Below are 25,878 nucleotides of genomic sequence, written 5' to 3'. Positions count from 1 at the left end.
AGATCTGGAACTGAAGCAAAAGTGTGTAAGTTGGACAAGTCTATTTACGGTTTGAAACAAGCCTCAAGATTATGGAATATCAAGTTCAATAAAGCAATTACAGCTTATGGTTTTACTCAGAATCCAGAAGATCACTATGTTTATATAAAAATAGTGGGAGATCGCATTGCTTTTAGTCGAGAATGATATTCAGTTAGTCCAAGGTATAAAGACATGGTTGTTTCAGACATTTGATATGAAAGACCTTGGGGAAGCTTCTTATATTCTTGGCATTAAAATTCTACGGGATAGATCTTTGCGAAAATTGAGTTTGTCTCAAGAGAAGTATATCGACACTCTTCTAGATCGGTTTCACATGTCTAACTGTATACAAGGTAAAGTACCTTATGATAGCACTAAAAAGATTAGCCATGTGGATTGTCCTTCTTACCTCAAAGATAAGTTGGACGAATCTAAGTATCCATACGCTTCTGCTGTGGGGAGTTTTATGTATGCTCTTATATGTACAAGACCTGATCTTGCTGATGTTGTTGGGATTCTTAGCCGGTTTCAGGCTAATCTAGGTTTCACTCACTGGGAAGGGGTAAACTGGGTAATGCGCTATCTAAAAAGAACAAAGTCATATGCTTTGACTTATCAAGCGGACAAGTTGGAATTGGTTGGTTATTCCGACTCAGATTATCAAGGATGTGTTGATACCTGAAAGTCTACTTCTGGTTTTATCTTTATTTTGGAGGAGGTGCCATTTCTTGGAAAAGCAAGAAACAAGACTGTGTCGCGCAATCAACCATGGAGGCAGAATATGTGGCTATGAACTTAGCTACAAGGGAAGTTGTCTATCTTCGCAAATTCTTGCGAAGTCTTCTAGTGGTAGACTGTGTGGAGCGACCTATTCCTCTCTTTTGTGATAATGAATCTGCTATTGCTATCACGAAAGATCCGAAGTGTCACTCCAAGGCTAAACATATCGAAGGAAAATACCACTACATACGAGACATGCTGAGGAAGGAGGAAGTTGTTCTTTATAAGATATCTTCTCCGAATAACTTAGCTGATCCACTAACCAGGTGTCTTCCCGTGACCAGTTTCACTTTCCATGTGGGGAACATGGGTTTGATTTGTTTATAATTGATGAGACCAAGTGGGAGAACATTGTTTTGTATGCATTGTGGTCTCAATGATTTGTAATACTATGTATGTCATGACATTGTAATTTATATTCCATGGAATGATTTTGAAAGAATGCATATGCTTTTGTGAGATAATATGAGTACTCAGTGTATGCCTTGAGATTCACCTTCCCTATTAGGTATGCACTTGTACGTGTATATGTGAGGGTCTTAATAGGGAATGACGGTTGAGGCTCTAAATTGTCCAGGCCAATGGGACTGCATAGGCACAGTTTCCTTTACGGCTAATACTCATGCTGGTATAAAGTTTTACCCTGAGCTCCTCAAGTATTGAGTATGCTATGGACGGTGAGATGCCTTGATGTCCAACTTTTTTATTAGGTATATACTTGTATGTATATATGGAAGGGTCTCAATAGGAAGGTTGGGTTGGATGTCTAAATTATTCAGGCCTATGGTACTGATTAGGCATAGTTACCTTAGTGTCTAATACTCAAACTGGTACAGAGCTTTACCCTGAGTTCAGGTCCGAGTATGCTATGAATGGAGACCGCTAAATTGGCAAATTTGACAAGTATGGATTTGGTTTATTCCCCAGCCTTGGATATCTAAAATATATATTGTGTAGGCCCGGGTTAACTACACATGTATATTAAAGTGTTTAAGGTAATGCCTATGGTTTTATGTGTCAAGATTGATTTTTCATATTTTTTCGAAAATCGGAATTTGAAATGGATTTAAAACCAAGTGGGAGTTTTTTGGAATTATGGTTTCAAATATATTGTTTATAAAATAAAATTACCATGATTCATATGGCGTGGGGCCTACTTCTAGATGCTTTGTCATTGGATGTTCAGTACAGGGAATAATGGCTAGCACATCCCCCTGTAGAGGTAGATTAAATGGGTGCATTGACTTAGTGGACACATCCCTTGGGAATAAGGAGATATGTCTCTCTTGAGGGATGTATCCCTCCCGAAAGGATGTATCTCTTCTAAGAGGATGTGTCCTTATGAAAAGTCATTAGTGTACCCTTTGAAAATCTATATAAACCTCCATGGTCTTACAAATGAGGCTAAGGCTATTTGTACACCCAGTCTGGCTGAACGGGAGCAAGCTTATCACTTGTAAACGAATTATAAAAGGTTATTTTGTGCACTTCAAGTTCTATTTATATTCTTCAAGATGAAAGGTACGCTCTCTTTATTCTTCTTATTTCAATTCTATGATATATGTATGATTTTCATGATAATGGAATTATGGAGGATTTAATATCTATTTTCTATAATGTTTATATTATTATTAGACATCAAATCTAACAAGACGGGAGGGGAAGCCAACAGAAAGAAGCAGGCATCTTACGTATCAAAGGTAGTGGAATCAAATTCCTTTATCGATAGAACAGAACCAGATTCGTCTTTACCGCTAACAGGAGGGTAGCCTAATTTGTCAACCCATACCGGATAAAGGACGAAAACTGGATAGCCAACCCAGGGAATTTGATAGCCGACTGATCTTCGGGAGGGGAATATTCTTTATTTCTCTTGTACCTGTACCTGCTGGAATGGAAATCGCTTAACGCACAACTGGTAAGGGAATCTCTTTTCTGAGCCTATGGCCGGGGGATACGTTTTCTTTTCTCTAACTAAGCTAGCGGGTAACGTACTGCCTGCGAGGTAGCTCCCTTTTCGAATCGAAAGGTAAGATCCGGGTGTATATAAGTCATAATGGATATATTTTACCGGGACTTCTTTTCTTAAGCAAGACACCACACTAGAACCAACCTCTTACAGGGCATCCGCCTAACCTGAAAGAAAGACGACAGGGGCACCTAATTCCTTATCCGAACCGAATTGCTCTTTTATCTAGTACAGGGAGATCCCCGGGAAGGGACGACTACTCCATACATAAGAAAAAAATAAGAAGAGAAGTTCACTGTAGCTCTAGTAGAACTAAAAGCGAAGGAATCTGTACTAACAGTAGAGATAAGAACAATGGAAAGGGCGAGCGCAAGAAAGAAGGGATAGATCCGGGAAGAGAATTTCTCTTGACTTGACTCTTGACTAGAGCCACTTTACGGGAAGGGAATTTCATAACCGGGAGAGCAAGATAAAGAATAACACTCATTCTAGCCTAGCAGCTGCCCTTTTTTTTTTTTTTGTTAAAGAAGCTTTTATGCTGTTAGTGTGGTGCTTGCTGGTGGGAGTTCTAGTACCAATACTAGAGCAGAGCAGAAACAGTTTAGTGATTCTGACTTTCCGCTAAGACATAGTTTAGTGATGTTATTGTCAGGTCTGGGGAGAGAATTTCAGCACCCATATAGAAGAAGACCCATGCCATTCCTTAATAGAGCTCTTATTTGAGTGCGCGTGCGCTTGTTCTTTCTCTTTCTATCCTTTACTATCTGATGCTGGAAAGTACTAAAAGACTTCCGGAAGAGCGGGATTACTTGCCAACCGATAGAAGCCCAGAGCTGCAGTGATTTTCTCTTGACTACAGCCTAACACTTTAGCTGAAAAGCGTTTAGGAGCGGCAAAGGAGAGAACAAAGAAGGCGGCGGAGAGAAAGAGAAATAAGAACACAGCTGTAAGGGGCGGAAACCCTGGGCTCAAGTGCTTTTTTCAATACTGAGACGGCTCCTTGTTTTATAGGAGTACGCCGCCGGTTGGCAACTATTCTGACTTTATGAGTTGCACAGGCAGAGTAGAGATTACTTACTAGAGTGAAGTCGTCCAGCGTGCTTCAGTTGAATCCAAATTACCCGTGAATGAATTAACGTGATTCACTTGAAGTGTAATTCATTGTACGCTGATCCCTTAATCTAATTAACTAAATAATACGGGAGTAATTTATCTAACTTCATGTTGGACTAACCCCCCAAAAGTAATTCACTTTCAAAGTGCACTATAGACTCCTCGTCACGAGAGAGTTGTAGGACTATGAAAAAAGATCATTTTGCTTGCCTTACTAGCCTTTATTCCACTTATACTCTTTGGAATTCTTTATGGATTGGATAATAGGGAAAATGAACTCACAGTGAGCATTCTACTATACAATAATCCACGCAACAGTGAGCCAAGTCCCAACACTCCTTTGTCATGGAAATTGTACTTGAAATCAGGCCACAAGTGGAAAATTTTATTCCTAATTTTTGATAGCATTCAAATTTCAATTATCTAAGAAATATGATATCTAAGAAGGTATATTTAGAAATTAGCCTTAATTAAGTCAGGAATTATAATTGTTGATTTTTAGGACTCCATGGAGAAAAAGAGGTAGACACCCATTGGGAACGGAGGGAAGAAAGAGTTTTGGATTTGCTATCCTAACCCTCCCCCTAAGCTCAATTTATAGATTAATTAAATTCTAATATTACAATAATGTCCCTGGAACTTAACCTAATTACATTAATGTCATCTCTATGAGATGACTCTTTATTTACCATCTTACCATCGTTGTATGGGTCTGTGGGCCTTCTCCTTGGTATATGGGCCTTGAGCCCATCTTCTACATCTCTAGGATGTGTGGGTCTTCATTGGTCTTATGGGTTTGGGCCAATCTTCTATATTTCTTGGATATGTGAGCCTTCCTTCATCTTATGGGTTTGGGCCCATCTTCCAACACACTAGATATGTGGGCCTTGGTTGTGTGGGCTTGGGTCCATCTTCCAACACTCCCCTTCTACCTAGGGGTGAGAGAACATCATGAACTCCCAACTTGCTGCTAATGGTGTATAGGTCTTCTCATATAAAATGACAGTCCTCCATATCTTCCAACACTCCCCATCATGTTGGTGGTCTTTTCCATGAGGCCCAACAGGCATAAGATAAGTGAGAGTAAAATCACTTTAAGTCGTATGACATCGCTCCATATTCCAGTCATAACTCATACTAGATGTAGGGCACACTCCTATCTTCTGTAGGTAGTGGGTCTATACGTAGTGCTCATAAGTGTAATAAAACTCCTCCATCACACTGTCCCCCCACAGGACATCGACTCTCAAATGGTAGAAATAATAAATACCAATTAAGGGGGGGTAATGGTTAATTACCCGGAAGATAATAATATGGGGCCACCATGTAATTTCTTCTTCATCATAATAAACAATGCTGACATAATAATGTTTCGACCAAATAATAAATTTTTTTAAAAGGGATCCATAAAATAATCCTCAAATAGTCTATCACAAAATAAGGAAGTTGCACCAAATAATATGTTGGAACCAAGTAATAATCCAAACAAAAGATTTGGCATATCTACCAAAATTAAGGGGGATTGAGGATTACTGATGTCATGAGATGTCTGTATCTTCATTTGCTCCTCCATAGAGCATTCTACTATAAAAATCCTCATTCACCTTTCGACATGCATACCTTCTTTTTATTTAAATAAATTTTTTATTTTAATATTTTATTTAATTAATATTTTAAGAGAGAATTTAGATATTAAAAAGTAACAGTTTGATTAAGCATTTGGGCATTATAAAAGTAAAAATTGGTTAAGTATTTTATTTTATATATTTACTTAAATAAATAATATTAATTATTATTTTTAATTATTTATTAATTTAGACAATTTAAAATATTTTTTAACTTATTAATAGGAAAATTAAATAAAAAATATCTTATAAAACTTAAATCTATTAGAATATTTTATTAATAAATTTCTTATATACTTTCCACTATACGTTTTACTATGCACTAACAAATTAAATTACTTTCCATTATACTTTTCATTGCGCACACTAATACAAAAAGTAATTCACTTTCTAGCACATAAGCATTTTATATCTCGCCATTTTAAAAACTTTCAGATTAATAAGGTGGTTTTGATTATTTATTTTCTGATACTCAAAGAAACCTAAGGGTGGCACCAAGCTAAACCGACTCGCAAACTATTCGACCTTGGCTCAAAAAAATATATGCTCAGTTCAATTTTTCTTTAGTTCGTCTCGAGCTCAAACTAGAAATAAGGCTTGTTAAGTATAACAAATCAAACTTGAGATTTTTCAAGCTCAGCTTGTTAGTTCACGGGCCAACTTGTTAGCATAATTTTTTTTATAAAAATACCCTTTACTCTAATTGCTCTTGTCAATTCCCTCATTAGTTAGTTGATAGTTGCTCTTATTTACCTCAAATATGATCGATCGTTCAACCCCTTTTGATCCCTTAACATCTAATATTGTTGTCTACTAATGGAATAAACATTATCAATGGAGGCATTTACTCTTTCTTTTAGGTCTATTAAGTTGGTTACTATACATTAGTATGCTCTATTGCAAACTCTTGGACTCCTCTGCGATAGTTTGCAATTCAATGGTACAAAGTTCACCACAATATTTTCTTTACTTATTTTTATATTTTTATATTTTTTTAGTTTTTAATGTTGGTTGAAAGGTTAATTCCAATTTTAGGCTCGAGGTTGAACTCAAGTTCAAAGTATTCATATCAAGCCAAGCTCGAACATATGCAGGTTCGAGCTTGGCTTGGCTTGATGCCACCCCTAGCCTCCACATCCCTACTCCTTAAAACTAGATAATAGGAAGAGAGCTTCCCTAATCGATTTTTAATTTAATTTTATTTTAATATTTGGATGATATCATACTAGGTCAATGGTGGTCAAATCCAGTTCACCCGGGTTGAACTAGAGCTAGTTACTTCACTACATCAATTTTTTTAACATTAGTTTTATCGATTTTTGCATATATTTTCTCATCACCACTTTAGGTGATGAGAAAATTAAAAAATATTTCAAGGTAGAAATACATTTGGAGGGACCATTGTCTTAATGTTTCTTGGAAACACATATCTACTTAGGCTACATTAGTACTCTTGGTTGGAAATCTATATCCTACAAAAGATAGAAATGTTTTTCCTAGGATATACATTTTCTAGAAACCTTTAGTATGAAATCTTATTATGCCCTGTTAATGCCCCTTGTTGGAAATTTATACCGCAGGAAAAGCTAGAAATGTTTTTAATTGGATACACATTTACAATAAACCTTCAGATAAAAACCTATTAGTGCCTTACTTGGAAATAAAATGGAAAATTTTAATTTTTTCAAGGAAAATTAAATAGATGTGTTAGTGCCTTTTCAAGGGAAATAAATGAAAGTGAATAATTAATCTCACACATTACCATACTTATCCAATAAATTTTCAATAAAATAAAATGTCAAATACAAATTTAAAAACTTTTTTATCTAAAAATAATTTGGTCATGTTAAATCGACTATGAAGAAAGCTCCTTTTGCTTGCCTTACTAGCCTTTATTCCACCTATATTTTTTTGGAATTCTTTCTGGATTGGATAATAGGGAAAATGAGATCTTTCTTAATTGTTGTTAGCTAGTTTTCTTATCTAACTTTTCTTTGTATATTCAAGATATGATTTTGATGCTTCTGAGTGGAACTTCTAGTACTTAAGCATTTTATATCTCGATATTTTATATCCTAAAAAGCCAAAAATATTTTTTCCTAGGATATACTTTTCCTAGAAACCTTTAGTATGAAATCTTATTAGGCCCTATTAGTGCCCCTGGATGAAAATTTATATCGTAAGAAAAAACTACAAATGTTTTTGCCTAATTTTTCCTAGGATATAAATTTCCATAAAAACTTCGAATAAAAACCTATTTAGTGCCTTACTAGGAAATAAAATGGAAATTTAAAAAAATTCAAGGAAAATTAAATAGATATGTTGATGCCTTTTCCTGGAAAATTTTCCAACACCTCCTCAGGTTAGGTGTGAGAAAATATCGTGAACTCCAAGATACTTAGTACCCAATTCTCCCCATCTTCAGCCACCTCCACCACCCTCTCGTCGAAGGCTTCGTCAAATCCCACTCCTGAACCACGTCAAACCCTACCTTCTTTGCATTCTCTGCAATCTGAAACCTCTGCCACTCGTGGATCTGCCTCTGGATCTCCGCCGGCGACTACGCTTCCGATCTGTCTGTCTTCTTCCCCAAATCTAATCCCACGGGCGTCTCTACCATCTATATTTGAAGCTCGGACCGTAGGATCGGCTTCCGACCCCAAATATCGCAAACTTACAATGGGAGAGGAGAAAAGAACCGACTCTGAAGTCTTCGGCGCTTTCAGAGAGCCATCGAGCAAGGAATACGACAAATCCGCAACCGACTCTGTTTTCACCGGAGAAGGGTGGGGAAGACGGCGGCTGTCAGCTTTCCCATCTGACTCGCCATCGTCGCACTCCTCTTTTCACCGGAGAAGGTGCTCCCCCAACACGACCCGAGCAAGCGCGTTCGCCAAAGAACGCTGCTCCTCTGCCTTTCACTTGAGGGCCTCGAACATGATCTCCAGTTCGTGATTCATCGCCCGCAGGACGTCCGCACACGAGAGACCCAGCACAGCGCGCGTCACCACGAAACTGTGGGTCCCTCGCTCTGACCTGCCCGCACAACGCTCGGCCCTCCGAACAGGTCGTGCAGTTCCCCAAGTGCCTCGAGGTACGCCCCGCCGAGACGGAGAAAGCGTAGCCTCGATCAGTAACTTAACGGATGCAGCATCCAATGTTGACTAAAATGGCTGGAGTTTCATCAGGTCGGCAGGAGGGGAGTACGACGCTGAGAGATATAACGGGAATTTTCTTCCACCGTCTTCTCCGAACACAAACGGCTAGTGATAATAGATAAAAAAAATGATCTCCTAAACCTTATCTGATATTATGTCAACCTTCACTAAATTGATATTTAAATTTAAGAATATGAACCTTTATTTATAAGAGAGGTAGTTGACTCCAATTACAATTAAATTACCTTTGAGTTTTAATATAATTAAATAACTCAAAATAAATAGAAGACTAATACAATTAAAACACTTTTAAACTGAGACTCCTGTAAACCTCACTTTCTCTTCTGGAAGACATCTCACGCCAACAGTATCTTCTACTGATCCAATCGAAGATTCTCCCCACAATCGCAAACTCTTGACAAAGAGAAATTAACATTGAGCGTCAAAGAAGGAAGATGAGACCACAAGAGAACTCAAAAAAAAAAAAAAAGTTTCACCATTTTTTCTTCCTTCTGCCAGCCTATAACCTAAAGAGATGCTGGGCTCCTTGCTATTCACCACCGCTCTGTGCAAACAACTCATCACGAATCAATTTTCTGAGAAGAACAACAACATCTGCTTGTTTCGTCAGCTACATCAAATGGCGGGAAGACTGAATAGTAGGATGGCAGAGGCATATGGGGCTGAACGAAGCAAACTAGACTTCAAACGAAGCTAAGAAAAAAGAAAATTCATGGACTAGCTATTGAAAAAAAATCATGCCAAGAATTTGAAGAAAGAAAAAAATAAGGAGAGGGCGCGGAGGCACACACCCAATATCAATAACTGGGAATATTAAAAAACCATAGCTACGAGTCCTGAAAATCATTCATCTGATACCATGTTGATTTTTAGGACTCCATGAATTTAGCTCATGGAGAAAAAGAGGGAGAAGAGGTTATGGGCTTGTTGTTCTAACCCTCCCCCTAAGCTCAATTTATAGATTACGCAAACTATAATATTAAAATAATACCCATGAAACTTAATTTAATTACATCAATGCCATTTCTATGAATTGATTCTTTATTTACCATCATATCATCATTGTATGGGCATGTGGGCCTTCTCCTTGGTCTATAGGCCTTGAGATTATCTTCTACATCTCTTGGATATGTGGGCTTTCCTTGGTCATATGGGCTTGGGCCCATCTTCCAACGTACTGGTTATGTGGGCCTTCCTTGGTTGTGTGGGATTGGGCCCATTTTCCAATAATAATTATAAACAAATTACTAAACATACATTATCCATTGTCACTACTAAATTTCGAAGACGTTAAACGCTAATTCGCTAGATCTACCATCAATTGGTTCTCCAACATTTCAAATGTTACTAGCAAAGCTATATCAGATTCACCTCCTCACCCATGGCTGCAATTTTTTAGATTACGACCTCAATCTGGTGGTTGATAGTTTCAAATTTTCCTCACAAAGTTTTTGACTTGCAGGGAGACTTGACTCATACCATATGACATCGACCAACTGCCATTGTTACAATGACTCCTCCACAAGCTTATTGCTATTAGTTCATTGATTTAGTTTTTGTTGGCCAGGGGGAGGGGGAGGTGGTGAATTGAGTTAATCAAATTAAAACCAATTTGTGTAAGTAATCAAAATATCATGCATATAAACAATTCAATGTAAGTATAGAAAAGTACACACAATAGGGACAATAAAAAAATGTTCTCAATGCTCCTCTAGAGATAGTACCGCCTAAGAACCATTGCTTGTAAAAATGTCCACCATTACACTCTAATAGTTGGAAAATTACAAAGAGATTCCATCTCTCTTCAACCACATGTAACTCAATACACAATTTTCATACAACGCAATATCCCAAAGAGATTGATGCTAGATTCTCGCTCTAGCTAGACCTTTCTGTCTAGATTATCAAGTTCTAGATGCACCTTTCACCATAACATAAAAGAAAGGGAAATTTTTTTACCCTTACTTGGAGAGATGCTCCTCCTTGAGAGATTTCAAGCTTCCTCCTCCTTTGTAGCAAGTTGTAGAATGATCAGGGAGTTTTGTGCTATTATGCATGCAAGGATGAATGAAATAGATAAAGGTTTTTCAAAGGTAGGATCACTCTCTTTCTCTCTTAAGCACTTTTGAAAGGGAATTTACAAGATAAAACTTTGTGGCTTGAATATATGCCAATAAATGCTCATGTCTCTCTTTATTCACAGTTTGGTGGGGGTATTTTTAGCTTTCCTAACTTAAACAAGCCATTATTTTCCTGTTGGCAAAAATCACACCAATGAAGGATTGATCATTGGTAAGTGATTGATCGATTTATCGATCATAACAGTTACTTTTCCATTAGACAATGACTTACTGATCGATGGGTTAATTGATCAATATGTTATCGTTTCTCCAGAAAAGTTAAGTTGATCGATCATCACCAGTTGTTGATCGATCAATATGTTATCGTTTCTCCAGAAAAGTTAAGTTGATCGATCATCACCAGTTGTTGATCGATCAATTGAAATTTCCTTTGGTTGTGCAATATTAATATGATCGATCATTGTATTTTCATTTGATCTATCATACTTGAAGTCCCTTTTTAGCAAGGTTATGTTGATTAATCAATCTGGAGGGATAATCAATCATTCCATGTTAATTCAGCTTGTTTGGACAGCTATGATTGATCAATCTCTATTGGATGATCGATCATGCCTTATAGCATGAAATGGCCATGTCCTGGATGATCGATCATGCTTTATAGCATGAAATGGCCATGTCCTGCATGATCGATCATGCTTTATAGCATGATATGGCCATGTCCTGGATGATCGATCATGCTTTATATTTCTAGCCTTAATGCTAAATATAAATGTATATATTTATTAAGCATGGAAATTTCTAAGTGCTTTAACATGTTTCTTAATGATATGTATGATGATTCTAAACATGTCCATAGGCTATTTAATATCCTAATGCCCCAATCTTCACAAGTACTTAAAGGGATAGGAGTTAAAATACCCTCTTACATAAATTGATAGAGTTTAACTATTTGTCTATTGAAGCTTGAACTTGAGTCTTATCATTGACTTCTTCCTTGTGGGTGCTTCTTCAAGAGATATTCTTCATTTTGTGTTTGAGGTCTTCATTTTAGCTTTGATGCATTAGACCTTGAGATGCTCTCGAAGGTTAAGTATATGAAATACTAGATTTGCAAGTTCTTAACTCAAATAAATTTTGTTATCATCAAAATCAATGTGAGTGTCAACCTATGGTCAACAATATCCCCCCTTTTTACGATGGCAAAACCTAACTTGGGAAAAATAAAGATAACACTTCCCTAAGGGTTGGAGTTAAGTAGATGTGCAATTATATCATACTCTCCCGCTTAATTTGTGCATAGTTTGTTTTTAATCCTTTAAGCATAATTTCATGAGTGCTAGGTCGTTTTCATCCAAGTTCCATATATTTTCTTCTCCCACTTTTTTTCATACTCAAAAAGTTATTAATTTTAAGCACAAGGTATAGAACAAAATGTGTCTTAGTTGGCATATCATAAAAGATGTTCCAATGATTACAAAATGTGTACAAGCATAAAAAAAATATACAAGTATTATCATGTACACGGGAGTAAAAAAATGGGTGGATCCTATGATCAACCAGGATGAAGACGGGAGTCAGCTGAGGATGATGTCAAACTGCTACTTGATCCTTTGTAGTTGTGTCGTCATCTCATCATTTGTCCCTACATAATTGCTACTTGAGTAGGCCAAATATCATTGATGACTTCTACAAGAGTAAAGAGCTGATAAGTAGGTGCTCCCTCTTCCATTCTTCTCCTCTTCGCAAATTCGTATTGTTCCGCGGGAGGCTCGAGACTCATCTCGTCTCTGGAAGTGGCTTATTGCAGGGTTGTCTCCTTGGGTACCTTTTCTTAATGAACCACTGTCCACACCACTTGACAAATCCAAAATTTCCAACCTTGACTTATCTTATGGACATGTTCATTGTCATGTCCACATAAACCTCATCCAAGAGGTCTATGCCAATATGGAGAAGGATGATAGTAATCTCTTGTGAAAACAGTAGACTGTCTACCTTCGAGTTAATGGCTATATCGGCCATCCTAAAGGCCATTAAATATCCATAATCCAGACGGACCCTCTATAAGATAGCCATCAACCAGAAAATATCAGTTGTGGTGAGTCGAGAGAAGGTTCCTTTCTTGGGATTCAAAACATGAGACACTATTTCCATGGCCTCTCTGTGACATGGTGAGGTCCCGCATCCTCACCTCGTAGAAATTCACTACTGTCTATCCAAAGACAGTAAATATTGCATCTTGAATATCCTGAGGGAGCTCCTCATGGAGATCCATCAGCTAATTTTCCTTTATGTACCTCGTCATGCCCGTGACGGTGGAGCTGAGGAGAATAATCAGAGTGGGTGTCTGAATAGATTATGGTATTTTCTTAACCACCTAAAACCAAAATTCGGGGTTTTGGGGTTTTATGATGCTCACTCTTAATAACACCAATGACATGTCTTTTGTAGAAGTTGCAGCTACCCTCAAGGCATCCTCATCTGTTCTCGGATTAAAAAAAAAAATCCTTTGTGTACAAAAATATTTTCAACTTTACATTGTCTTTTTTTTTCTAATTTTTTTTTCTAGAATAATGCAACTACTAATTCTCCATTTGTCAAGTTTGGTATCTGGAAGATGAAAACTCTATCTTCTGTCTTTTCTTTAATTTATGGTATATTTTCTTACACGTTTGAAATAAGAAAAACGTCAATTATTTACAATTGCGAAGGATTAAGTTCTCAGTTCTCCTCGATAGGGGTCTCGTAGACCTAACACAGTAGTCTTCACTTGTTTGACCTAAGATTAGAATTGCTCCGGTGACCGTCTCGGATTTAAAATTTTTGTGCGAGATAGGTCGATTATTTTGGTGTCCATTTTGATGCAATTCTAGTGTTGGACTTAGGTTTTTGGGAAGGCTTAGGGTTAATAATCATCGTCTACCTTTAATTCAGAAAAATATAAATTAATTTTCTTCTCTTCCAATCTCCAAACAAGCAAGAGATTTACAGAAACCTACATCCACTCCCAATACCCAAGCCACCATTAAGTAACAGTAAAGAAGTACACGGTGAAAGAGGGAATAATTTCCTGAATATTAGCAACAATTATTATTCAACCCAAAAGAGAGTTTGAGAGTGAAATAAATGGTAATCTTTCTCAATCCTTTTATGTATAGATTATTACAATCTGTAAATCAGTTATTTAAGCCAGACGATGTGAATAGCTGTTAGAGAAATAAACAGAGACATTGAAAATGTAGAAGCTGTAATTCATTCTCCTCAATCGATCTGTGTACAAGAGGTGATATTTATACATATTATAGTGTGCTCTAGATGCTTTTGAAATATATATTGTAATGATACATTCTGGATTCTTCTGGAGGAGGTGTCCGTGTCTTTTGCTGAGGTTGACACCTGAGTAGTGCTGAGTTGGCGTGGAGCTGGAGATCGGATATTGCTGGGAGACTTAACCTTGTTGTTACCCCCCGACGAGCCCAACAGTCCTAGCAGGATGGTGAGGCTCGACCTGAGTGTGCAAAATCGGGTACTGGACAAGGGCTTGGTCAAGACATCTGCAATCTGATCTTTGTTAGAAAGGAAGGAGACTTGAAGAGTCTTGTTATGAATATGATCACGAACAAAATGATAATCAATGTCCACATGCTTGGTTCGAGAATGCATCACAGGGTTCACAGATAAGTAAGTGGCCCCCAAATTATCACAATAAAGAATGGGGGGACTGAGATAAAAAGATGCCCAGTTCAGATAATAAGGATTGAACTCAAACGAGTTCACACGTAGAATGGGCCAAGGCTTTGTATTCAACGTTCGTGCTAGACCGAGCAATAGTAGTTTGTTTTTTTGAACTCCACCAGATGAGATTAGTGCCATAGAATAAGCAATACCCACTGGTAGATTTTCGGTCGTCGGGGCAGCCTGCCCAGTCGGCATCAGAGAAGGCAGCCATAACAGGAGACAGAGAAGGGGTGAGAACTAGACCATAATCCAGAGTTTGTTTTAAGTACAGTAAGATCCGCTTCATAGATTGCCAATGAGAAAGACAGGGGGAATGTATAAATTGACAGACCCAATTGACGGAGAAGGCTAAATCAGGCCGAGTGAAGAGAAGATATTGGAGGTTTCCCACCACACTCTACTACAGAGAAGGATCGTCCATAGAGGTTGAATCAAAAGCAAAGAGTTTAGTGGAGATAGACATAGGTGTGCCAATAGGCTTACAATTAGCCATGTTGGTCTTATGTAATAAATCAAGAATATATTTGCGTTGGGACAAAGCAATCCTATTCGAAGTTCGATGACACTCAATACCGAGGAAGTAATGAAGATTACCAAGATCTTTCCCTGGAAAATCAGCACTGAGTAATTTAACGAGCTGAGCAATGGCAGAGCTATCTGAGCCTGTAAGGAGAACATCATCAACATAAACTAAAAAATACAAGACAATGGACTAATGGCGGTAGATGAATAAGTAAGTGTCGGACTTGGAAGTAACAAAGCCAAATTCAATCAGCTTGCTGCTCAGACGAGCTTACCACACACGGGGGGACCTACTTAAGGCCGTAGAGAGCATGATTGAGCTTGCAGACATAGGTGGGAAATTGAGGATGGACAAATCCACTGGGGTGGGACATAAATATGGTTTCATCTAACGTGCCATGAAGAAAAGGCATTTTGAACATCTAATTGATGAACCGGCCAATTTTCAAAGAGGGCAACGGAGAGAACTAACCTGATGGTTGTCGGTTTGACAACCGGACTGAAAGTCTCAGAATAGTCCAAACCCTCGAGTTGACTGTAGCCCTTGGCAACAAGGCACGCCTTTCGCTGTTCAACCGGGCCATTGGAGAGATATTTTGTTTTGAAAATCTAGCGGCAACCCACAACATTCTTAGATGAGGATGGAGGAACAAAAGTCTAGGTATTGTTGGAGAGAAGGGCGTTGAATTCGAGTTGCATCACATGACGCCATTCCGGGTACTTGGAAGCTTCGGTGAAAGAGGAGGGTTCGCCTGGAGGGTCACGGGAGGTGAGAAGGGCTTGAGGGGGTGGCCAGGCGACAATGCCATCGGTTCGGAGTTTGGGAAAATGGAGATTGGATTTGGACCTGGTTTGCATGGGATGAGGACGGGAAATGGGGGAAGGGGAGACTATTGAAGACTCAGGAGGTACAGGCGTAGAGGTGGTTCGGGAAGAAATAGAACCACAAGGAGGAGAGGTGGGCAGCGGTAAGAGTGGGGAAGTGAGCCTAGCAGGCAGGGTTTGAGAGGAAGGGGAAGGGGCGATGGATGGAGGTGTGAGTCCAAGAGAGGAAGGAGTGATGAGATTGGGAAGGTCAGTGGACTATAGGGGGAGAGAGGAGAGAGGCAGAGGAGGAGATGCTGGAGGAGATGAGATGGATGGAGAGGATTGAAATGGAAAAATAGTTTCATCGAAAAGAACATCACGGGAGACATACATACGAGTGCTAGGGATATGATAATATAAGTACCCATGATGATTAGGGTTGTAACCAAGAAAGGCACAAGGAAGAGCGATAATCCATTTTGTGGCAATTATAAGGACGGAGGTTAGGCCAACAGAGATAGCCAAAAGTTTTCAAGAAAATGTAATCGGGCTTGCGATTCCGCAATTTTTCAAATGGAGATTTATGATGTAACACCAAAGTGGGTAAGCGATTAATTAAGTAGACAACAGTGAGGAAGGCATCAGACCAATATTTTTGAGGAGTAAAGGAATGAGATAGAAGGGCGAGACCAGTTTCGATAATGTGTCTATGTTTTTGTTCAACAGACCCATTTTGAGAGTGGGCATAAGGACAAGCCAGGCGATGGAAATCCCAAAAGATTGCAACACAGTATGAAGAGAACAAAATTCGCCACCCCAATCATATTGTAGTGCACGGATTTTTGTATGAACTAAATTTTTGACTTGAGACTTGAAGGATAAAAACACGTTAACGACATCGGATTTACACTTTAGCGGAAAAATCCATGTAAACCAACTATAGTCATCAACAAAGGAAAGATAATATCGAAAACCACCCCGAGATACAGTGGGTGCAGGACCCCATACATTAGCAAAAAGAAGTTGGAGTGGAGTAGTGGTCCAAGATGGAGAAGATGAATACGGGAGTTGATGAAGTTTGGCCTGACAATAGGAGGAGCATAACCTAGTGTGTGGAGAGCGCTTCACTGGGAGAGAGAGCTGGGATATGATGCGGTGAACTAGTTGCATCGAGGGATGACCTAGGCGAGCGTGCCATTGGAAGGGAGAGACGCACGAACCAGTATGAGCTTGATAGGAGGAGGCGGCTGGAGGAAAGACATACATGCCTTGACTAGTGGGACCGTGCAGAAGTATTTTCTTGGTACAACAATCCTTTACAAAGAAACAAGATGATTAGAATTCAAAAAAGACAGAATTATCCTCACACAATTTTTTAATAAAAATTAAATTCTTGAAAATAGACGAAATATGATAAAGTTGAGAGAGGAGGAGATTGCTAGAAGAGGAAGAAAGAACAGAGCTGCCAACGTGGTGGATAGGAAGTGAATTAACGTCACCAACCCGAACCTGATCTTCGCCCGTGTACTCATAGGATTAAGTGGTAAGTTAGAACAATTATGAGTGAAGTGATCAGTGGAGGCCGAATTAGGGTACCAATTATGATCAACAGACGGAGTAGGGGCGGAAGAAAACGGGGCAGAGGTGAAGTGGCGGGGAGTGGGGCCTACTAATAGGAGCGGTCAAAGCTGTGATAACACTACAGAGCAGTATGGCCCTGTCGGTGACTTATCTGACAGGGCGGGCAATTTTTGGAAAAGGGGGAAAAAGAGGGCGAGCGAGGTGGAGAAAAGGGGAAAAAGGAGGAAGACGAGGGGCGACCGTCGGAGCGTCTGCGGCCACGACCTCGGGAGCTGCCTCGGCCGCGGAATCCCGGCCGATCGAAGCCCTTGCCTTGGGTGCTGGAATGCGACGGAAGGGAGGTAGCGTTGGCCGAAAGCTCGGGGGACGCTGGAAGGGTGGTTTGGTGGTGGAGGAGGCGGGATTCGTGGCTGAGGAGGTGGTTGTAGACTTGGGAGGGAGAAAGGGATTCCAGACACGTCGTAATGGATGTTACGACCAAATCAAAATCATAGCCGAGGCCAGCCAACAGAAAGGTGATGAAATCGGAAGAGGGAAGGACTTTTTTGGCCGCTGCGAGGGTGTCCCGAAGGTGTTTAGCCCTTTGGTAGTAGTCGGTAATCGATTCCGACCCTTTTTTAAGGTTCGTGAGCTGGTATTGGAGTTGCATCACTCGGGTTTGAGACTTGGACGCAAACAGAGTCTCGAGGATCAGCCAAATTTCATGGGAGGTGGTGGCTTCGACGACATGGGCAATGAGGGTTTCAGTGAGGGAGGAGATGAGGACGGACATAGTGGCCTGGTCTTGTTGTTTCCAGATCGAATAGGGAGAGGAGAGGTCTGGGGAGGAGTCGTCGGACGGCGGTTTGGACGCAGGGATGGAGTCGTCGATGTATCCAAATACATTCTTACTGTGGAGGAAGGCATGAGTTGAACCTTCCGCAATAGATAGTTGTCGTGGGTTAATTTTACGGTGATGAAATGGGAGGGAGATGGGAGGGCGGTGAGAATCGGACAATAATTAACAGAAAATATTGGGAATTTCTCTTAAATACCCATTTAAAATAAAATATTTTTAAAAATACCTATGTCATCAAAATATTTCTAAAATTACCCAACTTTAACCGGCCAAATGCCTATGTGTGCAGTCAAAAGCGACACGTAAGCTTTGATTGTTTACGTGTTGCCACATCATCAGTGTTGTAAACATAGATCGACACGTCGTCTGCCATGTCATTATTTTACCACGTTATCTGCCACATAAACTGTCACATCATTAAATGAAAAATTTGAATAATTTTTTTTAAAAAATAAAAAAATCAGATACATTTTTTATTACCTAATATTTACAATATTGGACATTTATCTTTGGGAAAAGTAATAAATTTTATGTCTCGAAGCCTAAAAATTATTTTAGAGTTTAAAAATACAATTTATTTGTATAATTTTTATCACATTATTTAAAAAATAATAAATTATTAAAAATATATATTAGTTAATTAAAAATATTACAACACATTTTATTATCAATTAAAAATATTTATTAACTGAAAAAATATGAAAATTTTACTTGAGTTTAAAAAATAAATGTACCGGTACACTTTTTATTACCTTATATTTAAAATAATAAGTTATAAAAAATCTTACTCTTACCATTTTAACACCTTTTTATTATCAATTTAAAAATTATTTTAGTAAAAAAATTTGAAAATTTTAGTTTTGAGTTTAAAAATCAAATTTATCAATATGTTTTTTCAAATTTATTATTACCTTATATTTAAAATAATTAAAAATAAAATAAATATATAATTAATTAAAAAATCTTACTCTTACTAATTTAACATATTTTATTATCGATTTAAAATATTTTTTAATTGAGAGGGGGGCGTCGAGGGCGAGGTCGACCGGTGGGGAGCGGCAGCAGCAGGCACTGCGAGAGGGGGGGGGGGGGGAGGGGAGGAGAGAGGGCGAGGCCGAGCGGCAGTGAGAGGGCAAGAGGAGAGGAGAGGAGAGGAGGTCGAGGCCAAGCGACGACAGCGAGAGGAGAGAGGGCAAGGCCACAGGAGGGTGAGGGCGAGTGGTGGCGAGAGGGTGAGAGGAGAGGGGACGAGAGGAGAGGGGAGGAGGCCGAGGCCAAGCGGCAGCGAGAGGGCGAGAGGAGAGGAGAGTAGAGGAGGTCGAGGCCAAGCGGCGGCGAGAGGGCGAGAGGAGAGGAGAGTAGAGGAGGTCGAGGCCAAGCGGCGGCGAGAGGGCGAGAGGAGAGGAGAGGAGGCCGAGTGGCGGCAAGAGGGCGAGAGGAGAGGAGAGGAGAAAGATGAGAGGGGACACATAAGGTATTTCAAATAACTTATTTTGAAAAACAATGCGGTGGAATATGGTGAGGATTATTTATTTTTTATTTAATGACGTGGCTGTTTATGTGGCAGATGACATGGTAAAATAATGACGTGTCAGACGACGTGTCGATATATGTTTACTGCATTGAAGACATGGCGACACATAAGCAGTCAAAGCTTACGTGTCGCTTTTGACTGCACACATAGGCATTTGACCGGTCAAAGTTGGGTAATTTTAGAAATATTTTGATGACGTCGGTATTTTTGAAAATATTTTATTTTAAATAGGTATTTAAGGGAAATTCCCGAAAATATATTGTTAATTTGGTTAAGGTTTTAATATTTTTTTTAGAATATTGATTTTGATGAGGGAAAGGTGGGTTGATTTAAGTCACAGTTAGCATTGGTTGCATTTAATTTATTTTCTTATAAAAATCACTATTATCATTCTATTATTTAAAATAATATTATTATCTCTATTATCATTAGAAATTAAAATCCTAAAATAGACAGCAAACAATGAGAATAAATAAATTTTCAAACAATGACTAAATGAATTTCTTTCCAAAACAAAAAAAAAAGTGTTCAGAAATCGATGGCAATTCATTCTTCCAAATTTGATTTAAAACTTCTGACTCTATGACTGCATGGTGTTAGCAATTTTCATGACTGATGAGTATGTTCCAGCCATAGAACAAAAAATTCCCACGGTCATAATCGAACAACATACAGCAATCTGTTAAGGAAAATGGACAATTTTAACATTAGCAGAGGAGCATCCGTTGTTACACAGAACAGAGAAATGGGTAATACTTGTATCCTACTGAGTTTTCCTCTCATTAACTTCAAATAGCTCGCACAAGGGAAGATCAAAGCCTGCATTAAGATTATATATAGCAAAGTTTAAACTAGTTTTTGAGACAAGAAACCTCATATAAATGGAAAATAATGTGGGGGAAGAAGCTTACTATAATCATAGTAATGAAAGATCCAATCAAAGCCATGATAAAACCTGCAGCAATGGATATCCATCAGATCCTTCAGCTCAATTAACGATTATGATATAATGGTAGTAAGAAAAAGAAACAGTTCTCACCGAAGAATGGGAAAGTAATTGCCACCAGCAAGGTTGATAGCACTAAGGTTGTTCTGATTAAAATTGAGACAAGATGAGACTTAAACCATGCCAAAGGCAAGAGCTCTTCTAGACTCAATGCGACTGGAGTAATTGTTAGCGCATATTTGGTAAGTGGATTCACCACCTGGAACATGGTAACACTCCAAATCATCAAGTAGCAGACAGTTTTTACTTGTGGAAACCATTAATTATGTTTCTCTGTCATAATTGCCTACCGTTGTCCAAACTGCAATTTTGGAAGCGACGAATGTTGTAGGCATATTGAGAGTAAACTGTGATTCTATGGCTCCTCCGAACATGAGGAATCCAGTGATAGCAACCCCAGAGTAGAGAACTGTACAGATTATGAAACTGCATTCGAAAAAGCAACGAGTTTAAACATGCTTTGCCTCGATTGAGATTCGATTTCTTGTTGTCTCATGCTCCGTTCTTGTCTTCTTGGTTCGCCCAAGGTTTTTTTTCCTTCCATGTTTCAATAAAAGTCGTTTTACCATTAAAAGTTATGAAGTTGTGTAACGTGGTAGCGCACCTGAGCAACAGAACTGAAGGAAAATCTGCTGGGTTTTGCATAGACAGGTAGATGTTTGGGAAGAGAGGGTGTCCGGCATAGCAAAAGCCATATAATCCAAGTGCAACGGGAAGATTTGCAATATCCAGAGCAGTTCCACTTGGATGGAATCCAACCCCATCGATTACTCCTACCCACAACAAGCACAACACCACAAGGACCGAAGCAATGACACCTCCAGCTGAATTACAAAACCCATTTAAGAATTATCGATTAAAGCTCCTTATAGGTACATTCCGCAAGAAAGTAGAAGCATTAGTGAGCACGATTGGGTTGAGATTACCTGAAAGGTATGACATAAAACTAAGATTTCGAAGCCAAGCAGTTGGGAGAACAGCAACGGTTGCCAATATGGAAAATAATTGATGAGAATTTAAAAAAACTCCGACTAGATTTACATGAACATCTGGGAAAACCGATGACAGGTTATCGCCCATGAGAATAATGAATTCCACGCAGGCTGCCTGCACACAAAATAAGAGATCTTCTTCACCTTTAGACACAGCAAAGGAAATGAAAATGGAAAACAGGGGTTCTTTTATATATAAAAACTTACATAGAGCTCCGCATAAAGAAGTATCTGCATTGAAAACAAAAAAAAAGTACTTGCGTTAGTCTTGCTTTGGTTGCTTTATCTACATCTATATATAAAATGGTATGGATTGTTGTTGAGTAGCTTACAGATATAACTAAGCGACCAGGAGTACCAAATGCAGCTTGTGCGATATCGGGGAAGGTGTGGAGCGCAGGGTTGCTCTCTAAGCATCTTTTCAACAGAACTCCGGTATAACATGCGATTAAACTGAAAGCAAAGAGGATCAAGAGGCCCAACCACCCTCCTTGTTTGATTGCATAAGGAGTACTCAGGAGTCCCACCCCGCACATAACATTGATTCCTGTAAAAAAAAAAAAACAAATTTTGGGCAAATGATCATATATTTCTACTTGGGTAGATGAAAAAGTGAGTGTTCGTGGAAATAAATGAAAAAGGTTAGGGATTGATGATCACCATTAAAGACAGACTGAGCGTAAGAGCACTTTGGGGATCCCTTAATTGGTTCGTGAAAAGATAGCTGTGCTGCGGAGCTGGTAAAGGAAAGCCAGGATGCAGAACGAGGGGCTAGTGAGGGCTTATCGGCAGTTTCTTTATCCGGATGTAAGAGGGAGGCGGTGAGAGTGGACTCCAGATGATAAGAAGTGGCTCTTTTTGTTGGAGAAAGAGACAGGAATGAGTTGTTCAATCTTGTTAAGCTTCTGCTCAAACTTCTTGATCCCGCTTCTAAGACGACGCTGGAGTGTGGCACACTGCCGTAATTTTCCATGGAATTTCTGCACTCACCAAATCCATAATTTTGTTAACTAGGATCTTACACAAGTGCTGTAACGTTTATACTACTTTCATGGAACACAGCAACTGAAATTAAAGATCCAGGCCATAAAATTGGAGACGGCACGAAGCCACCACAGATATCAAAATCCCAGATTTCATAATGTTTTTTAAGTCGATCGACAGCTCCAAGAATGTAGCTGATTTCAGTAGTCAATTAATATATTTCATATCTTCAGTTGAAAGAAAATTGTGTCTGGCGTTATGTATCGATGGTCCTACGGCCAATTGACGACGGCAGTCAAAGCTCACCGGCGTTCATGTCCGGCTCCTGGTTATTTGAATCGTGATTAGTTGCAATCTCTTAACTTTAAGAGACCAGAAATTACTGCAGTAAATGCTTAGATAGTTTCCAAGGCCCAAAAATCTCAAGACAGGAAAACCAAAACAGCTAGGAGCGAGATCTTTCGCTTCGGAAAAATCATTTCTTAATTGTAGATGATGTATGGTTTGCATATTCAACTGTGGGAACATTCGCCTACTGCCATAAAGCTGAGAAGCTGATTTGTCAAATTATTGGCCTAGACTTGGGAAACTTCATCTTGTTCTCATCCATGTATACTCTTAAACATTAATGAACGAATCGGACAACTGAACAACATGGGGACAGATTTCAAAAGTTCCCCAGAAGCCATCCGATCCTCATTTATCTTCAACTGGCTGATCAGAGGACTTAGCAAAGAGTGGTATGTACCCCTTGTCTGCAATTTATCGAGAGGATGGCAGAAGCCAGTCCCATGCCCTCCGAGCGAGAATATCAGAACAAACAGAAGAGGCATGCAGGAGAGAATGTCACAGAAGAGGAAGCATTACAGTTTGAGAGATTAAAATAGAGAAGAAAGAACCCGAATGTTTGGGGCCAGGAATTAATCTTCTGATACTGTGAAGCGTCTTCTCCACGTTCATCATCATCCTTGAGGTTGTTGTCGTCCAGCAGCAGCTCCTTTTGAGACTGGTGTTCCTCATCGTTCATCAAGAACACTCCCTCGTCCACCAACGTCATCTCCTTTTTCTTTTTTCTTTTTCCGATCAGTAGTAAACAAAATCCCACCGGAGTACCGCTAAATCAGTCTCCTAAATATATACCGAGTGAGGCTTCCCAAATTCTCTTCTTCATAGATATAGCCCAGCAAGGCAACGTCAAGATTCAAGAAAAGCATGCCTTAGATTATTTTCACTGGTTTTTGGTTTAATGGAAAATACTGGATCTGGAAGGAGAGGCCTACCAGCTAAAATTATTTGTATCTTTGAAGGGACGTGTTTGCTGACCCCTTTCAATTTATAAATAAAATAATAAACTCTCGGCTTCTTGTCGTAGTGGTCCGAGGAATGTGCCATCTCGGATAGATAACAAAAGGTCCAATTACACCTAACATAAATTCATACTATAACCCAAAACCTAAATTAATTGACTAAACCGATCCTAAGTTCATAACAAATGAACCATGTGCTTCCGATACCTAACACTTAGGGCTCCAATCGAGTTTGATTTAAATATTTCAAACTTGAACTCGAGTTGAACCCAGCCTCGAGCTTAAAATTGTTATCGAACTCGAGTCCAATAATTTTAACCGAGTTCGAGTTCGAACTCCAACATACATTTAAAACTTCACAAAAAATACATGTCAAATAAACTGTATATAAATTTATGCATACATTTTACATAAAATTGGGCATGACCTATGTAAATAATTCCTACATAAAATTGGCCATGTGCTAGGGAAGAGGTAGGCCTGGTTAGCTAATAATCCACATTGATTTGTTGCTAAAGTGTGTGGAATAAATGACTCCAATCAGTAGATAAGAGTTAGGGGTGGCATCGAGACGAGCCGAGCTCGAACCTGTATATGTTCGAGTTAGGCTTGATTTAAATATTTAGAACTCGAGCTTGAGCCGAACCCAACCTCGAGCCTAAAATTGTAATCGAACTCGAGCTCGAGAATTTTAACCGAGTTCGAGCTCAAGCTTGAGTCGGGTTCGAGCTCCAACCTACTAAAATTGGGCATGGCCTCTTATAAATAAATCCTATATAAAATTATCTATATACTTTGCATAAATTTTTTCATAAATACAATATAATAGTAGGCATAAACTTTATTCAATAATCAAACACAAAAATTTAAATGTAATATCTATATCAAATTTATAATCACCTAAACAAAAAAATATAAATTCAGTATACATCTATGTCTTAAACACCTTCTTACATTAGGGTGAGGTAAAGCTAGTTTACAGCTGGCTTGAAAAACCCGTAGAGTCTTATTTTCCTATATGACTTAAATTTTGACTATGCATGTTTGTCATACTCAATTGCAATATTTAGAGAGAGGTGCCTTCATCATAATAAAACCAATGTCAGGATTTTCTTCCCATGATGCTTATAGCTTCTTCAACCGACCACCCTAAATCATTTCCCCAAATAATCAATTCCCAATATGATGAAACAAAAAAGAACATAAGAAATGAAAATAGGAAGAAGAGATAAAAGTATGCAAAAAAAGACTTGTCATAACAGTAGTGAGAGCTTTACCTTCGACTAACACCTTAAATGAGGAAAATACAATCAAGAGACATAGCGTCTTGCTGATGGTCAATTAAGAACACTGAAAAGGTTGGCATTTTAGTAATTGACTTGATTTTTTAGATCATCGTTTATGGTACTGATCGGAATGGCAGAAAGATTTCTCAAATGAGGAAGTAGAAGAGGACAAGAAGACTGTCTTGTCAACAAATGTCTAAAGCTCAGCATTACACTTTTTCTTTGTATCTCCTTGGTCAGGTTTGGAACAATACACTCATGCAGTGAACAAGACATTTGTATCACAGTTAAAGAAATTATGATATTCTAGCCTGACGGTTTTCACAAGCACATATTATCAAACAAGTGGTCAGCACTATAACAGATACATATATCGTGATGCAATCAACAAGGATTGCTCATTTATTTGAGAAAAAATTAGTGTAAATCATAACTTACAGAAATAACAGAGCCTAATAAAAAAATGAACAGAAAATCTGAGAGAATGTAAAAGGGAACAAGATTTTTATTTCCAT

At 38.7% G+C, this 25,878-nt stretch overlaps 2 protein-coding genes across 2 annotated transcripts; one reads left to right on the top strand and one right to left on the bottom strand.

Annotated features, from left to right (window-relative positions):
• Positions 1-18,371: 18,371 nt before the first annotated feature.
• On the top strand, positions 18,372-19,825 carry LOC137965185 (uncharacterized). Its single transcript, XM_068811558.1, has 3 exons — positions 18,372-18,398; positions 19,277-19,728; positions 19,822-19,825. The coding sequence occupies exons 1-3, from the start codon at positions 18,372-18,374 to the stop codon at positions 19,823-19,825; spliced, it is 483 nt and encodes a 160-aa protein (XP_068667659.1).
• Positions 19,826-20,442: 617 nt separating this feature from the next.
• LOC137965184 (amino acid transporter AVT1E-like) lies at positions 20,443-23,827 on the bottom strand. Its single transcript, XM_068811557.1, has 14 exons — positions 23,621-23,827; positions 23,414-23,525; positions 23,154-23,324; positions 23,077-23,095; positions 22,809-22,964; positions 22,447-22,766; positions 22,119-22,333; positions 21,994-22,017; positions 21,721-21,901; positions 21,399-21,618; positions 21,085-21,220; positions 20,828-20,993; positions 20,700-20,743; positions 20,443-20,607 (listed from the first exon to the last, which is right to left on the bottom strand). Exons 1-14 carry the CDS (start codon positions 23,825-23,827, stop codon positions 20,443-20,445), a joined length of 2,136 nt encoding a protein of 711 aa, XP_068667658.1.
• Between the last annotated feature and the right edge of the window lie 2,051 nt (positions 23,828-25,878).

Source organism: Aristolochia californica, unplaced genomic scaffold (assembly GCF_029961685.1).
Source record: "Aristolochia californica isolate CCGP_79_NKW_82.1479 unplaced genomic scaffold, dmAriCali1.0.hap1 SCAF_5, whole genome shotgun sequence".
In the NCBI taxonomy this organism is placed as follows: Eukaryota; Viridiplantae; Streptophyta; class Magnoliopsida; order Piperales; family Aristolochiaceae; genus Aristolochia; species Aristolochia californica.
The sequence above is the reverse complement of the archived record's forward strand: the minus strand, read 5'-3'. Positions and strand labels throughout refer to the sequence as shown.

Excerpts from the sequence above, each read along its gene's own strand:
- LOC137965184 (XM_068811557.1), bottom strand. The coding sequence starts at position 23,827 with ATGACGTTGGTGGACGAGGGAGTGTTCTTGATGAACGATGAGGAACAC. Across the intron at positions 20,744-20,827 it reads AATTACTTTCCCATTCTTCG|GTTTTATCATGGCTTTGATT; the intron begins GTGAGAACTGTT and ends CCATTGCTGCAG. Across the intron at positions 20,608-20,699 it reads CTTTCATTACTATGATTATA|GCTTTGATCTTCCCTTGTGC; the intron begins GTAAGCTTCTTC and ends ATCTTAATGCAG.
- LOC137965185 (XM_068811558.1), top strand. The coding sequence starts at position 18,372 with ATGAAATGGGAGGGAGATGGGAGGGCG. Across the intron at positions 18,399-19,276 it reads GGGAGGGAGATGGGAGGGCG|GGGGGCGTCGAGGGCGAGGT; the intron begins GTGAGAATCGGA and ends TTTAATTGAGAG.